This window comes from Myotis myotis, unplaced genomic scaffold (assembly GCF_014108235.1).
Source record: "Myotis myotis isolate mMyoMyo1 unplaced genomic scaffold, mMyoMyo1.p scaffold_m19_p_18, whole genome shotgun sequence".
Classification (NCBI taxonomy): domain Eukaryota; kingdom Metazoa; phylum Chordata; class Mammalia; order Chiroptera; family Vespertilionidae; genus Myotis; species Myotis myotis.
In genome coordinates this window covers 38,902,445-38,918,618 of record NW_023416322.1, presented here as the reverse complement: position 1 = coordinate 38,918,618, position 16,174 = coordinate 38,902,445, and the positions used below count along the sequence as shown (strand labels likewise).

Genomic DNA, 16,174 nt, shown 5'->3' with positions numbered 1-16,174 from the left:
TGCAGTATCCTGGTTGACTGTCCTCTTAGATGTCCAGCGAGGTCTACCCCCGTCTTTTGAGAAGACAAATTAGATCCCCATCTAGTTATCCCTCACCTTTTTTTTAAGGGTCTGAGTTGACAGTTGTGGCTACGAATGGGGGCTTGGTCTCTCTCACTTCCTTTAAAAAGGTTGAATTAGATGAACAATCTCTTGCTTTGGTTGAGATGCAACCGAGAGAACGATCCAGTCCCTCTCCACCTCCCCGACCTGTTCTCGTCCTCTCGGCTCCACTTCCTCATCTGGTTCTTATCCTTGTCACCCCGAAGCGTCAGAGGCACCGCCAGCATTTTGAGGAGACAAAGGAAAAAATCCTGGGGATACGGGAGCTGCCTGGTCTTTCTATTGTCGAAGACTTAGCTTGAAACTTGGAAGGAAAAGAGATACCAAGAACCCCTGTTTTTACACAAATAACCGCCCTGCTTTTTATACTTTCTCTACATGTTAGCAAACATGCGGGTCTGGCCTGGCGAGAGGCTCTCAGGGGCCACCTTTCCTCCTGACATTTGGGGGAAGAAAACAAAACAAGAAGAGTACCTAGTTGTCTGGATCCCTATTAAACCGGCCATGACTTCTGTGAACCCCTGAGTGGGTTCGTCTCTTGGCAGCATCAGTAGTGAGGGACTCTAGTCCAAGGAGCCGTGGGTGATGACAGATTCAGGCCTTAGGTCAGCGGTTCTCAACCTGTGGGTCGCGACCCCTTTGGCGGTCGAACGACCCTTTCACAGGGGTCGCCTAAGACCATCCTGCATATCAGATATTTACATGACGATTCATAACAGTAGCAACATGACAGTGATGAAGTAGCAACGAAAATAATTTTATGGTTGGGTCACTGTATTTAAAGGGCCAGAAGGTTGAGAACCACTGCTCTAGTCCAAGGAGCCGTGGGTGATGACAGATTCAGGCCTTAGGTGCTCACACGCGTCCCCGCCTCTTCTGTCAGTCTGCAAAGACGGACAGGAAACGGGGCAAGGGATGCAAAGACAGCAAAGTTCCCCGTGTGCAAAAATTAGACTTTCGCATCCACGGAAGCCAAGCCTTCCCAGATATTAAAAGGTGTGCACCTGCAAATGCTTCTGTTCATCCTGTCTGCCAAGAATTGCCAGCCTCCCGTCATGTTCTGAATGTCCGGCCTTTCTCTCCTGCTCGAAACAGATGCTCCCTCCATGCCCGTCACAGCCACCTGCCGTCGCCATGTGTCATGTCGCACCGCATAGATGTAATGCCATGCCTCCATCTCCTCCCCACCCCTCACTGTATCCAAGCATGTGGTGTGCGATGACTCTTCCGCTGCCGTATACACTCTGTATACATTTCTCTTCTTCCTTGCAAGACTGCGAATGCTTCGGCCACTCCAATCGATGCAGTTACATCGATCTGCTAAATACAGTCATTTGCGTGAGCTGTAAGCACAACACTAGAGGGCAGCACTGTGAGTTATGCAGGCTGGGCTACTTCCGAAATGCTTCGGCACAGCTGGACGATGAGAATGTGTGCATAGGTCAGTCCCCTTATGATTTCAGCTACTGTTCTGTGCCTTTCACGCGATGGGGAGCTATGGAAGGCGGAGAGGCTGGGGATTTGTACCATGGCTGAGCCAGAAGGAACTTTCTCAACGGGGAAAACATCCCTGTGGTAGACTTAAAATTCACATGTGCTGGTTGAAATCGTAGTTGGGGGAATATATGGCGAATCCTTATGTGACTGTTGCTTTAAAGATGATAATGAGCTGAAAAATGTTTCGGAGATAAAGAATTTTCAATTTTCCTTTTGCATGAATTCTTAAAACCTGGTCATTTCAGCCTAACCTTAAAGTGAAGCTATGCATTCAACATTCAAAATGGGGACTCATTCTAGGGGCTTGAATTATCGGTGTGAGAAGTTAGGATACAACCTCTTGCACATAATCGCTAATTAACAAATAAATGTTGGTTGATTACAAATATTGCCATTTGCAACTGAAAGCCACATGCAGTTGGTAATGTAGAAGTCTTGCCTGCCTTTTTCATCCACAGAAAAGAAATTCCATTTATTGGATTTTTCAACAGTCCCCAAAAAGAGAAGCAATTTCTCAAAATTATTCTAGATGGTTAATTCTCTTAGCTTCGTGAGCCCTGGAAAATTGAGTCCACAGGGTTGGGTCCCTGGGGCGCTGTCCCCACCCACCATGACGGTTGACCATGTCAACTGGAGAGAATCAGGGGCCTTTCCATCCAAAAAACCCCTCCTGCCTGTGCAGAGTGGGACCTGTCTTTAAGAAAGGGAGCTGATGGAGAAGTAAGAACCAATAAATGGAATTTCACCTCATCATTTTCTAGGGAGAAATGCATATATTCAAAATGGTAAAGGCTGTGTATCCGTTACCACACTAATGGGTATAACCATGTAGGCAACCCATTTTAAAGGTAGAATATTTCACATAGAGACTAATTTCAACAGAATGAAGGAGCTGAAAAATGACAGATGGTCTTTTCATCAAAAAAAGGAACCCAATCAATATGCAATTGTGGGATTATCGCTCTCCGATTGGATTGTCAAGGACATATAGGTACTTGCCAAGTGTCTCATTTAACTAGCTGTACACCTTGTTTTGAATTCGGCTGGGCCACGTTTACATTCGACGGTGTATGTCTCCAGTATGTCCTATTTTTCAAAGCCTTCCTCACTTATTATTTGTGAATTAGTGGAGACATCACTGGACTTAGAGGCTGGAGACCTGGGTTCAAGTCCCAGTGTGCTATTTAATAGCCGTGTGCCTTAGCTGAGTCATCTGAGAACCCCTGGTCACATGGGGATCCCATGGGATGCACGGAAGCTCTTGGTGAACTGTGGGCTGACTGTGAATGTGTTTTTTTACTTGATCCTCATTAACAAAGCGGGGGGGGGGGGGCGGGAAGGGGGTCAGGGGTAAGTGTTCCACTGATAATTTCCCATTTTCTAGTTGAGAAAAGTAAAGCAAGTTGACGCACATCATATGGCGTTAGCAAAGAGTCCCTTTTCTGACTTCAAAGCTTGAACACGTTCTCCCAGCCACCCTGACCCAATTAGCAAAGCTATGCTTCTCAGACTTATACTTACAGAATTTTTTTATTAATCTTTATTGTTGAAAGTATTACATATGTCCTCTTTTTTCCCCCATTGACCCCTTCTAGCCCACCCCCACCCCCTGCCCCAGGCCTTCACCACCCTATTGTCTGTGTCCATGGGTTATGCATATATGCACACAAGGTCTTTGGTTGATCTCTTCCCACCCACCCCACCCCCCACCCCCGCCTTCTCTCTGAGGTTCCACAGTCTGGAATGCTTTTGGAATGAGAGCCACAATTCCACTCCAACCTTAGGAACAGAAATTCAGTTGCCTTTCTAACACCGGGGTTACAAAGACTTGAGGATATTACTAACAACCCAAAGACATGTCGCTGTCTGAAGTTTGAATGCAGAGTTCCATGTTGCTGAATGTCACCTGTAAAAATATATAAATGCCACACCATAAATATGGAAGCAAGAGAAAAGGCAAAATAAATAGGAGCGCAGGAATGAAACCTAATTATTTCTATTTATGTACGATTACAAGATTTTATAACTTAATTTCGTATTACTTGAAATAAATTAAAGAAAAAGGCCTCAAGAGAAAAGATTCTATCCCAGGGACTTTCTCATTGCAGGTAATGTAACAATGCCCCAATATGTGCTATTTGGAATAATATTCTGTTCTGAGGAAGTTGGGCCTTTTTCCAGTCCTAAAATAATTTATGAAGGACAATCTGTGCTCCCCCTCTGATTCTAAGAGATATAGTTGTATCGTAAATCCACGCTTGATTATCCACAGACAAGAGGACAGCCCATTCCGCTTTTGTCTTTTAAAACATAAGCTGCAGATAAAATATGGAAAGTTTAAGTAGACATTTTTTATTTATTTCTACTTTTTAAAAAAAATCAAGAGCCGTTGTTTTTTGGTTTTCTTTTTCCATTTCTGGAAAGTCTGTTCATTAAAACCCTAAACCTTTGGGGAATTCTAGAAATTAGAAATCTTTGGAGAGCACTATTTTACACTCTTCAAACCAAGGAAAGGACTTGGTAAGCACAGCGATGGGTGTTGTGGGGTGCCGTCACCTACATCAGCCAGTAGCTACAATGTCCCCCACACACCAGCTCCTTAAATTGTTGCCCTTTTCCTAAGGGGGGGAAATTGTTTTTAGAGAATGAACTGAAAGGTGTGGCCAGCTGGTATCAGCAATGGTCTGTCTTTTGTCTTTAATCCATACATGCATATGTGCAACGAAGCAATAACATTTAGATTCCAGTTTTCCCACAGGAGCGACCAAGGGCAGGGAAATCGAGACTGAGGCTGAGGGTTGTTCCTGGGGGCCATGGGCAGCCTGTGGCTCATGGCCAAGGCCCATGGTTAGCCCTGTCGGGCACAGGACCCTTCTCACTATTCCCCACACTAAGCTCCCCACAGGGCTTAAGGCAGGACTGAGGATTGAATTTGAGAGGCTACATACACCACAAGGAACTGAGGGCTCATGTTTACAGAAAGCACTCATGGAAACGAATGGGTATCTACCCAGCGCCTTTGCACAGAATCAGGCAGTAATCTCACAAAAATGTGAACTTCATCTAAATCTTCCCTAAATATTTTTTTAAACGGTGCTTTAACAGCTGGCCGTCAAATCCACTGGGGAACAGCCCATAATCTCTGACCAAACGTGGACTCTGTTGAAATAGCTGTACACCGCTGGCATCATTTTATAATCCGGCAAATGTAAACTGCAGGCTGATCCATGTTGCCGCAGTGATCGCTGCTTTGGGATTGCTGGTGAATTTACCGGTTTTCACACAAATTCCAAACACAGCCGTGTCTCCAGAGATGCATGGCATCGCCCTGTATGACGCAGCAATTACGTGGAGAGGGCAGCCTTGCACGCCTCTGTGTCATAGACACTCCAGCAGGAAGCTAGCGGATGCCTGGTGTGTGACGTTGGGTAGTCACTGCCAGGGCCCAGCCATTGCTACTAACGCAAGTTCAAGTCATCAGCGGTCCCTTCTGTAGAGCAAAGCAAACGCAAGACACTTTGAACCTATCAATCAATTGCAATGTAACTATGGAATCAAACCTCCCAACATGTTTCATGGTGTTTTTCAGTCTAGCAGTGCTGCCTATTCTTCCTAGTTCCATAGAAGAAAAAAAATTCTCCAAGGCCGCCATCCTCGGCCCAGCACCTACCATACAGAATAGTCCCATCAATAATATACTTTTAAACCCAAGTATTTGTGTGGAAGGTGGAGTGTAACCCCACCTCTTCTTGTTACTCGTTCTCATGACTGTTCGAGTAAGTTCATTACACCTACACCGCTTCCTAAGACAACCACTGGCATATTCCGTGGTTTAGACGTTTCACATTTTTGAGGAAGAAATAAAACAACTTTGTTTACATATTTTTGCATCTAAAACCTTATAATAATCAATTTTTTAAAGTATATTTTGATTTTTTTACAGAGAGTAAGGGAGAAGGTGAGTGATAAAGAGTTAGAAACATCGATGCGAGAGAAACATCGATTCAGCTGCCTTTTGCACACTCCCTGCTGGGGATGTGCCCGCAACCAAGGTACATGCCCTTGACGGGAATCAAACCTGCGACCCTTCAGTCCGCAGGCCGATGCTCTATCCACTCAGCCAAACTGGTCAGGGCATAATAATCAATTTTTATGGGCTAATTGACTAGGGTAGTATGTGAATTCATGTTGGCCAAAGAAAATTCTACCACCTGGCTAACAAAACATTGGTGGTTTATTGTCAACGTATACACATTAAACGGTAAAAAACATCTTACGGTTTGGAGATAGGTGCATACTTATACATATGCACAGAAAAACATCTTAAAGCCATAACAGAATTACTGTTTTTAAAATTTTTAAACAACAACCCCCTACACACACACATTAAAATAGGAAATGCCGATTTAAAATAGAACTGGTTATTAAGGACAAACCACGCCAGCCAAGGAGAGAGCATTTTAGAGTTAACCTTGCTTTATTTTTACCTGTGTATACCGATTCGTCTTCTACATGTTTGCAGCAGCAGAATGCTGAACTAGAAAGAGGAAAAAAAAAATGATTTAATCACCACGAAATAAATCACAGTTCTAAGGCCTTCCACATTTTTTGAAGAAATTAGCTAATTAGTTCCCATGACAGAAAGAGTGAGATGGCGCCTCTGGCCCGCTGTGGTGTTAAACCCTGAGTCTCCATGGCTAACGGGTGCTCAACCGGGTGATACTAAACGGATTCCCAGGGCGGCTCATGGGCGGCTCTTTGGTTATTTGCTTGGAATGATTTTACTTGGGGTTTGTTGGGTTTTTTTTTAACAAGAAAACCTCTTCATGGGTCCCTTGTTATGGAGGAGCCCAAGAACCTGCCCACGATCCCACGGTGGGGTGATAAGCGAAGAAACTTTGTCCCCCAAACTCCACACGCCGCCAACCAGCTGGTCCTGAAACCTCTCGGGCCAGTGGAAGCCCAAGGCCAAGCAGTGCTCGGGCCGTAAAAACACCCCCATGAGGCTGTGGGCCGAGTCAGGAAAACGGCCCGTTTCTGTTTATTACGCACAGTTCAGACAGTCTAGTGAGGAAAGTCTCAAACGTAGAAAGTTACGTGGGATCTGGGCATTTCTTTTCCTTTCCTGAGTGTGCATCTCGGCGGCATAAGCGCCGCACTAGCCTCCCAGATCAGTCCCTACAGGGTGTCCATCCCGAGTCATAAGGGAAAACCTGCCTGTGAGTGAGCCAAGTGCATCCGTAGTGCACTGTACACGTGTCCGGCGGTTCTCGCACCCGAAGCGTCACAGGTCAGCCCATTTGAATCATTTCAGCAGCTTTGGCCCTGATGGTGGATGACGGAGCCTCGCCGGCCACCCTGCTGGTGACGTTCATGCGACCGTGTGAGAGGCCCCACCGATGCCTCTCCATCAGGCCCCGTGGGCGGTGGGGCGAGCGATGCCTTATCTCCCTGGAAGGTTTCGGTTGATTTCCTCCCGTGTCATGAAAACAATATCCTGGGAGGCCGGGCAGGTAAATCGATGGGCCTGCCGCGGCCGCCCTTGCCAGAGCGTTTCGTTAGTGGCATCCGTCCCGAGGAAGCGAGGCGCTGGTGGCCGTGGGCGCGGGTGTTGGCACCCTCCGGCCCTGGGCCTGCTCTCCAGCCTGTGTGTTGTCTCCTTTCTACAGAGTGTTATTGTAACCCCTTGGGCTCAGTCCATGAGCGCTGTAATGGCTCGGGATTCTGTGAGTGTAAGGCGGGAGCCACGGGGCCTAAGTGTGATGAGTGTCTGCCGGGCAATTCCTGGCACGCCGGCTGTCGACGTAAGTAACTGGGGCGCTGCCCTCGCCCGCTGCAGCATGGCCCCCCCTGCTTGCCTGGCCGGCCGTGCAGTGCTCAGAGCAGAAAAAGGCCCAGCCCGACCCCTGACAAGCCTGGAAAGCTACCTGAGCCTTCCCGCCACCCAGCAAGTTCTGATTGGCACTAGTGTTGGAGACGGATTTCAAGAATGCCTTTGCTTCCGAACCAAATGCCATTTTCTTTTATTGTTTTTATTATGTTTGGTTAATCCTCACAGGGGATGTTTTTTCCCTTGAGTTTGAGAGAGAGTGGAAGGGATGGAGGGAGGGGGGAAGAGGGAGAAATAGAGAGGTGGGAGGAGAGAGAAACATAGATGTGAGAGACACACATGGATTGGTTGCTTCCTGCAGGAGCCCGGACCAGGGCCAGCGATCAAACCTGCAACTCAAGTGCATGCCCTTAACCAGGAATCAAACCTGAGACCCTTTCGTGTGTGGGCAGACGCTCTAACCACTGAGTGACACCAGCCAGGACCCAAATGCCATTTTCCTAACAAGTTCTAGAACTAGCTATCTTATCCATTCTTTAAAGTCAGGATATTTTTCAGAGTCTGCTTTAGGAAAGACTTGGGTTTTTTTTTTTCCTCTGTCATTCCTTTTCCTACTCGCTTTTCTTTCTTCCTCTTCTTCACCCACTGTGATGAAGAATGGAAGCCTGTTTATCACCTGTTATATTCGCGGAATAGACGTTCCTTTCTTAGGTTGCATTTAGAAGCATTAAATATCCATGTTTCTCTTTTAAAATAATAAAGTAAAAGCTACCTAATGCCACGCTCTATGGCGAGGAGGGAGAGCAGTTCATCAGCTGCCCAGCGGGTGTCTTTGAGGCCCAGCTCCGGCCCCTGTGATGGCTAGAGCCACTCACATTGAAATATCGTACGCGGACCCGTGTACCTGGCCAGACCGTAAATTCAGTGGCACAACAGGGACCCGGCCAGGAAGCACTCACCGCAAAACGAGGACTGGTGTGTCTGTGGTTCGTATATTTCTTGAGCCAGAAGGGACCTTGGAGCCCCGGAGTCCATAAATTAAATGGTATCTACATCTCTATCGCTACCCTGGCTATCATTCCCATCACTGAATCTTAACCAGAAACCTAACGGCAGTCCATCTAAGGGGCATGTAAACGCCAGGGGAGGATAAATGGCAAAAATCAATGCTGATGTTACGCCTCTGAGGTTGGGCACCATTCAGGGAGCCCTGGACGGATGCCGGGGTCGCGCGGTCCAGCCTCAACGCTCAGAGGGTCAGCAGGCCTTCTGAAAACCTTGTCGGGGAGGTGGCATGTCGTGTGGGGTGTCCGGGGAATGTGAATTTCAAAATCTGAGCAGAAGTCTCCTGGTGTCCTGCGTAACCTTCTCTGCTTTTTAGTTCTGCACCAACTCTGCACCCATCTATACCCGGCCGGCCAGCCGGCTTTACGAGGCACCAGGCAAATCCCCAGCCCAGTAGAAAATCGTGCAAACCAGATAGGTAACCTTCCATGGTTTGTTATCCACCTTAAAAAATTTAAGAAAATAAATGTAAGTTGATTCTAACAACCCACCGTACCCGGAATGTCTGAAATGGTATCATTGCAACACATAATGAGCATTAAAATGATCAAGGAGATGGTTTACATTTTCCCTCAGGCTCTGCAGTCAGACGTGGGTTTTGTGCTTAAACAGAACAGCTCAATTAGGACTGGCCATATTGCGAGGCGGAATGGCCACATATGTCTACCATATTGGACCGCGCAGCTCTAGAGGGTTCTTTGCTTGCTTGGCACTTGGAAAAAAAATGTCAGCATGCAGGGCCTGTCTGAGCCCGTGGCACCAGGGCTGTGCGGAAGGTGTGGCTGGCTCCTCGCGGAATTGAAGTCGCCTGTAAGGTGCAGGTCTCCGTAATGCAAGGCCGGGGTGGAATGTTCCACCACTCTAATGTCACGGGCGTCAGGAAGTGGGCCGTGAGTCGGTCAAGGTTAGGTGGATCCAGGAGCCAGAGGGCCAGCATCTGGAGCATGGCATTAGCAGGCAGTCCAGCCCTGGCCGGGTGGCTCAGTGGGTTAGAGCGTCATCCCATCCACCAAAAAGGTTGTTGTTGTGGGCTCGATCCCCAGTCAGGATGCCTACGGGAGGCAACCGATTGGTGGTTCTCTCTCTCCCTCCCTCTCTGTCTCTCTTCCCTCCACCACCACGCATTCTTCTGCTTGCCCTGAGTTGAACCCATCCTTGCGTTAGCCTCATTGTCAATGGCAGTGATATTAACCTGACAAGAAGAAACCAACACCAAGAAGAGACAGTGGGAGAGCAGGGCTCACAGTGGCCTTGGCAGCAATGAGCGGCCCTTTAGGTGGGCAGTGCCAGGTGAGGAGGGAACAGGACACGGAGCTACGGCCCCCTAGAGGAGCCATGTGGAACAGCAGTCACAAAGGACTGGATCTTGCCAGTTACTGACACCATCGTTTATATCTATGATAGTGATATACATAGGCTTTGGAGTGATATGGACCTGGGTTTGAATCTCATCTCCGCCCCTTACCACCTTCAAGACTTAGGGGAAATTACTTGGACTCCCTAAGCACAGTTTTCATCTAAAAATGGCGGTAACACTAGGACCTAACACATGATAATCGTGAAGATTCAAGGAAAATGATGAGGGTGGCCCTGTGGTAGATGGTCAGCACTCGGTTATTAGTTCCAAGCACAGGTGGCTGTGTGAAAGCACTAGGCAAGAAGTCATGTCTTAAGTTTATTATACACGATGGGAGTGCGGAACGTGCAGCAAGACTGGCTACTAGAAGTATCAAACTGTTGACTAGGAGACTCTGAAAAGCTCTTGATTAGCCCTGGCTGGGTGGCTCGGTTGGTTGGAGCATCGCCCGTCCACCAACAGGTTCGATTCCTGATTCCCGGTCAGGGCACATACCTAGGTTGCCGGTTCGATCCCTGGTCCAGGTGTGTATGGAGGTAACTGATGGATGTTTCTCTCTCACATTGATATCTCTCTCTCTCGCCCTCCCTCCCTCCCTCCCTCCTTTCCACTGTCTTTAAAAATCAATGGAAATCAGTGGAAAAAATATCCTCGGGTGAGGATTAACAACAACAAAAAAGTGCCTCGTCCTTGGGAGCAGCAGGCTGTGATGGAGGGGGGTCCGGTCTCTGAGGAGGGGTGTCCATAGAGAGCTGAGCAGGCCGGTGAGCACAGGACTTGGCCTGTGGCAGATGTGAGCGGGGTTTGAAGGGCCATTACGTAATGAGTGGACGTGTTGGCTCAGGAAGAGGGAGGGGGACCCGTGGGCACATGGAGCTGCGCAGGTTGCAGCCTCCCCAGCTGCCGGAGAGCCGCCATCGGCTGCCTTGGGGAGTGAGAGGTCCCCAGACTCTGGGAAAGTTCCAGCAGAAGCCGGACGGGCTGCTAGGAGGGATGCTTTCAGGAAAGGCACGGCTTCAATGCAAGTCAAGTGAAAGACCCCAGGGCCTCACCCGCCCTCCGACCTTCAGCCCAGGAGCCCAGGAGGCCAGGGGAGGGCGATGAGGTTTTGTGTAATGACCTTCAGCCCAGGAGCCCAGGAGGCCAGGGGAGGGCGGTGAGGTTTTGTGTAATGACCTTCAGCCCAGGAGGCCAGGGGAGGGCGGTGAGGTTTTGTGTAATGACCTTCAGCCCAGGAGGCCAGGGGAGGGCGGTGAGGTTTTGTGTAATGACCTTCAGCCCAGGAGGCCAGGGGAGGGCGGTGAGGTTTTGTGTAATGACCTTCAGCCCAGGAGGCCAGGGGAGGGCGGTGAGGTTTTGTGTAATGACCTTCAGCCCAGGAGGCCAGGGGAGGGCGGTGAGGTTTTGTGTAATGACCTTCAGCCCAGGAGGCCAGGGGAGGGCAGTAAGGTTTTGTGCAGGAGCCACAGCTGGGCCCTTGGCGCTCTTCTCTCCAATCTCTCCTGACCACCAGGACTCCCGTCTGTCTCGCTGGCCAGGTTCTCAGTCCCCACTGGTTTCCATTTCGGATCCCTCCACCTCCTTTCCTCTCAGAGTCATTCCCACCATGGCTCCCGGGCCATGATGGTTCAGGAAGCTCTTTCTTCCCCCCACCCCCCCCCCACCCCCCGCCAATGAAGTTACCTCCCATGCACCCAACAACTTGAGATCATTGACGCTCCCAACCACCTCTCTGAGGTGAAGGTGGCACCTCCTGGCGCCTCCCTGTGATTTCTCACTCCCTCTGCCGCGTGGTCTGAAAGCCTCCAGCTCCCATTTCACCCGTTGACCTCACAGGCTGAGCCCACTGACAGGCACGTCACGTCACTTAGACAAGGCCGTCTGTGTGGCATCAGGTCCCTCATCAGGCCTGCTCACCTCTCTGTCGCTGAAGCCATGGGCACCACTGAATCAGAGCTTTTCATTGCCTTTCCAGCACCGTGGGCTGGGTCTCCTGCCCCTTCCTGAGCCTCAGCCCCAACAGGGAGTGCTGGGAAGGGCGCTGAGTCACTGTGGCTCGGCTCCTAGGGGAGGAGGTGCTCTCTAAACAGACCCACGGGAGCCTCCAGGGGAAGGAAAATATTAGGGAGGCCGAAGGTAGGAAGTGGTCATTTGTAGGCACCACACAGGCTGGGTAGTCCTCCTGGGGGTGGAAGGAGGGGGGAGGGGAGGAGAGGCTCATTTGATGACCTGGAAGAGGGAACCCCAGGCTGGCTCCCGCTGTGAAATTCCTCCTGATTTGTCAGGATGAGGCCACACCCCTCTGTCATGCTAAAAGCTGTCCCTTGGGTAGTGACATTCTTTTTTTATTATTTTTATTGATTTCAGAGAGGAAGGGAGAGGGAGAGCTAGAAACATCAATGATGAGAGAGAATCATGGATGGGCTGCCTCCTGCAGGCCTCCCACTGGGGATTGAGCCCACAACCCGGGCATGTGCCCCGACCGGGAATCAAACCATGATCTCCTGGTTCATAGATGGACATTCAGCCACTGAGCCACGCCGGCCGGCTTCCCTCTGTTCTTAACGCCACTTTAATTTGGGATCGAGAGCAGAAGCCCACGACCTCTAATGCTTCCCCGACCCGATGCCCCGGGAGCCGGTGGGCTTACATGGAGGCTGTGAAAGGGGCTTCAACGCTTCCCATCTTCATGGCCCACCTGGAGGAGCCACAGGAAGCAGAGGCTGCTGGGGCAGCTCGAGAGGAGAGAGTTGTTCAGAGCACCCCGCACAGTAGGACCAGATCCTGAATGTTCAAAACCCCAGGCTCTGAACCGCTGATGCTGTGACTAGGACAGACCCAGAGGGAGCCTGGGCTCCGACCCTGGGGGCACCTCTCCGTAGGTGCTTGGCAGTCCGGGTTAATTTCCCCGTTTACTAGGGGGGAATATTGAGAAGGACAAATACGCCCGAATCTACCATTTCACACCACAGGACCCTCCACGCTTAACAGGGAAAGGTGTGTGAGATGCCAGAGCTCGTGGAGAAACACAGGCGGAGCTCTACCTGCTATTGGCCCAGAGCGGAAGCAGCAGGGAGGACTCGCTGAGGGTCAGACCATCAGGAGGCCACGTGGACATCCAACACCTGACGTTCCTTCCTTCCTTGAGGCAGAGCATGAGTGGAGGTGCCCTGGAGCCATTCCTTACCTGCTAGTAAGGGTGTGTGTGTGTGTGTATGAAAGAGAGAGAGAGAGTCTCAGACTCTTCTAATGGCATATATAATGTCTAAGTATGCAAACCAGCTCAACTGCTAAAGGGCCAGGCACTTGAAACTTGTAGGAGAATTTTGAATCCAGGGAAGGGCCAGGCCTCCGCCGCCATCACAGCAGGATTCTGGGGTAGAGGAGCCTCAGGTGAGCCTGATGGGAAGGCACCTGGGAACTAAAGTCTAGTGAAGCCGGGGCCCCTGTTTCCGGGGTGGCGGCTACCGCCTTCCCAAGGACTGTGGCCCTTGGTTGGTCTTCTCTCTGCACCTCCTCCCAGGAAACCCCAGGCGGGGCCTGACGTGCTAAGGCTCCTTGTCGGTCTGAATTCTGTGTACGTGCCTGTTTCAGAGGAAATCCACTGGGTGCAGTTCACCTCCATGGCTGGGTGTTCATGCAGGTAGGGGCCCTGCAGGAATGGACAACTGAAGGTAGACTCCACGTCTTTAAAAATAGATACCAATGATCTGACCTGTGTGCATATGAACACATTTCTGAGGAATAATATTTTTCAAACCATAAACAGTTCTTTATGGTGCATTTGCCATTGTGTCAGGAATGTAAATAAATGCACCATCTTATTTCCCAAGCGAGGTATGATTATTCTCCTCGCTCTATAGGTGGAAAACCGGAGGTTTCAATTGGGTAGCCCCAGCTCCAGTAGGGAGAAGTGGCGAACGAGCATCAGTGAGTATTAATGGCTCGTGGAGCTCACGGTGGCAGGTTACAGGATGCTGTCGGTTCCGCTTTGCTGATGGCGACAGAGGCTTTGGTGATTGATCCCAGGGGCGGGCAAGCTTCTCCTGTGAAGGGACAGATACGATTATCTGAGGCTCCGTGGACCATGTAATCTCTGTCCCGGCTGCTCACCTCTGTCAGCTGCTGGGCCTGAACCCGTGGACGACATAAGAATGGACAGGTGTGGTCTGTGTTCCAGTAACATCTTTTGAAAATTTGAGTTTCATCCAATTTTCGCGTGCCATGAAATCTTCTTTTTCTTTAGATTTTGTTTCAGTCACTTAAAAATGTAGAAAGGCTGGGATTGGCCTGCATGTCATAGCCTGATTTATTTCAAACTCACACAGCAGTTAGAAATGAAGAAACAGGACCTTTCAGTAAAGGGGAGAGGATGAGAAGCAGGAGGCAGAAGAGAACATTTAAAAAAACAAATATATTTTAGTCCCGCCAGCGTGACTCAGTGGTCGAGTATCAGCCTATGAACCAAGAGGTCACGGTTCAGTTCCAGATCTGGGCACATGCCTGGGTTGATTCTCTCTCATCATTGATGTTTCTATCTCTCTCTCCCTCTCCCTTCCTCCCTGAAATCAATGAAAATATATTAAAAAAAAATTTAAACAAAAACCATCCATTTCGTTGAAGCGTGCCCTGTCTGGCCCTGGGTACCACAGGGCATGTGTCTAACTAATTCCTATGTACCAGGCCCTCATTCACATTAAGAAAAGAGTTAGGATTTCCAGAAACATGGAGGCTTTGACCGTATAATTTCCAGGGCGAGACCATAGTCGGTGCCAACCATTTAAAGGCGCCCGAGCCGGCCAAGTCAATTTACATCAATTTGGGACAATCAGCCGCTAATGGAAGAGCCGTGAGGCTGCCACATGCAGTCCGGTTGCTCAGGCTGGTGAGGAGTCATCCGTCTCCGTGAGCAGAACAGCCTGTCACCTCGAATATCAGCAAAAAGCTCTACAGAGAGAGAATTACAGTAACATCAGGCGGCCACGCCGAGGGCACAGGGGAAAAACGGACCCTGTTGAGAATGTATTTCTGACCCTCGCCTTTGATATCAGAGGTAATTATTCTGAATCAGGGGCAGGCCCGGGCTTTGAACCCATGTCTTTTCTGTCCCGATGCCCTTTTGAGTGCAACTAAGCCTATTTGAACCCCGGAAATTCTGGGTCGTGTGGCTCTGCCCGACAGGAATAGAATGTCATGGCCCAGCTCTACGTAAGTGGCATCTGCTTTCCGTCCCATCTTTGTCGACTTCTCTATTTTTTAAAAATATTTTTTTATTGATTTCAGAGAGGAAGGGAGAAGGGAGAGAGAGTTAGAAGCATCAATGATGAGAGAGAATCACTGACCAGCTGCCTCCTGCACACCCCCTACTGGGATCGAGCCCACAACCCGGGCATGTGCCCTGACAAGGAATCGAACTGTGACCTCCTGGTTCATAGGTCAATCACTGAGCCACGCCAATTGGGCAAGTTCTCTATTTTTTAAAAAAGGATAGTTAACCTTCAGTTATCCATCGCTGCCAGTGGGGAGAAGAGGCTGGCATTAAATACTCAGCAACTGGTGTGAATTCATTAAAATTGGATTTCATCTGAAACAGGCACATACACAGAAATTCACGCAGTTCATCTGCTCTGCGTCCAACCTCAATCCCAACTCATCACTGTAGCTATCAGTTGAGTTCATCCAGACATGGCTGGATCTTTTAGAACAGAAATCATTGCTAAGATGCATTTTTAACGATATTCCTTCCCATCGTAGGATTAATATCATGTGGTGTAGTTATTTCTTCTGAGCTACAGCGCCTTTAGGGAAACGGGCATATGTCTCAGAGACAAAACACTACCAAATGATGAAATATTGATGTAATTATTTTTAGGAATCACAGCAAGACCTTTTTTAATTAGTATTATTGACGCTATGGACTCAGTCTTGTTAATCTGTATTCTTTATCATGAAAATCTATACTATGGACAACTGCACTGTCCACACAGATTTTAAGTGCAAAAAGACAAAGTCTGGGAGTTTACAGGTGGGCCTGTTACCAGGATAATTTGGCAATTTCTTGGGGATGAATGGCAATCACAGCATTTTCAACGACCCTGCTGACTCATCTTCACTAGTTTCCACTTAGAAGGTATTTGGATGTATTATAAGGTTTCTCCTGAGATATTGCACTCCCTTTCTTTCTAATTAAAAGAAGAAATAAAGTTGCTGATTTTGCACCCAGGATGCTAAACCGCCTATAGAGGTGACATATAACTTCTATCTGGTTTTATCAGGTCTGGAAATTTCTGAAGTTATGAAGACTGTCCAGAGTCGTAGGAGGG

At 49.0% G+C, this 16,174-nt stretch overlaps 1 protein-coding gene and 1 long non-coding RNA gene across 6 annotated transcripts in view; one reads left to right on the top strand and one right to left on the bottom strand.

Annotated features, from left to right (window-relative positions):
- The window catches only part of NTNG1 (netrin G1), a 222,192-nt gene that overhangs the window by 182,166 nt on the left and 23,852 nt on the right, over positions 1–16,174 (top strand). Inside the window, exons 6-7 of one of the 5 annotated variants that reach the window (XM_036344264.1) lie at positions 1,376–1,543; positions 7,269–7,403. The exons of 3 other annotated variants lie outside the window; for them this stretch is intronic. In XM_036344264.1, the coding sequence (XP_036200157.1) occupies positions 1,376–1,543; positions 7,269–7,403 (303 nt within the window). The remainder of the gene's footprint in view (positions 1–1,375; positions 1,544–7,268; positions 7,404–16,174) is intronic. One more of the 5 variants, XM_036344260.1, reaches the window with a different exon arrangement.
- LOC118673457 overlaps positions 3,344–16,174 on the bottom strand; it is a 46,420-nt gene continuing 33,589 nt past the window's right edge. The window contains exons 3-4 of the long non-coding RNA XR_004973375.1: positions 6,087–6,136; positions 3,344–3,505 (exon numbers count right to left, since the gene is read on the bottom strand). This is a non-coding gene — a long non-coding RNA (uncharacterized LOC118673457). The remainder of the gene's footprint in view (positions 3,506–6,086; positions 6,137–16,174) is intronic.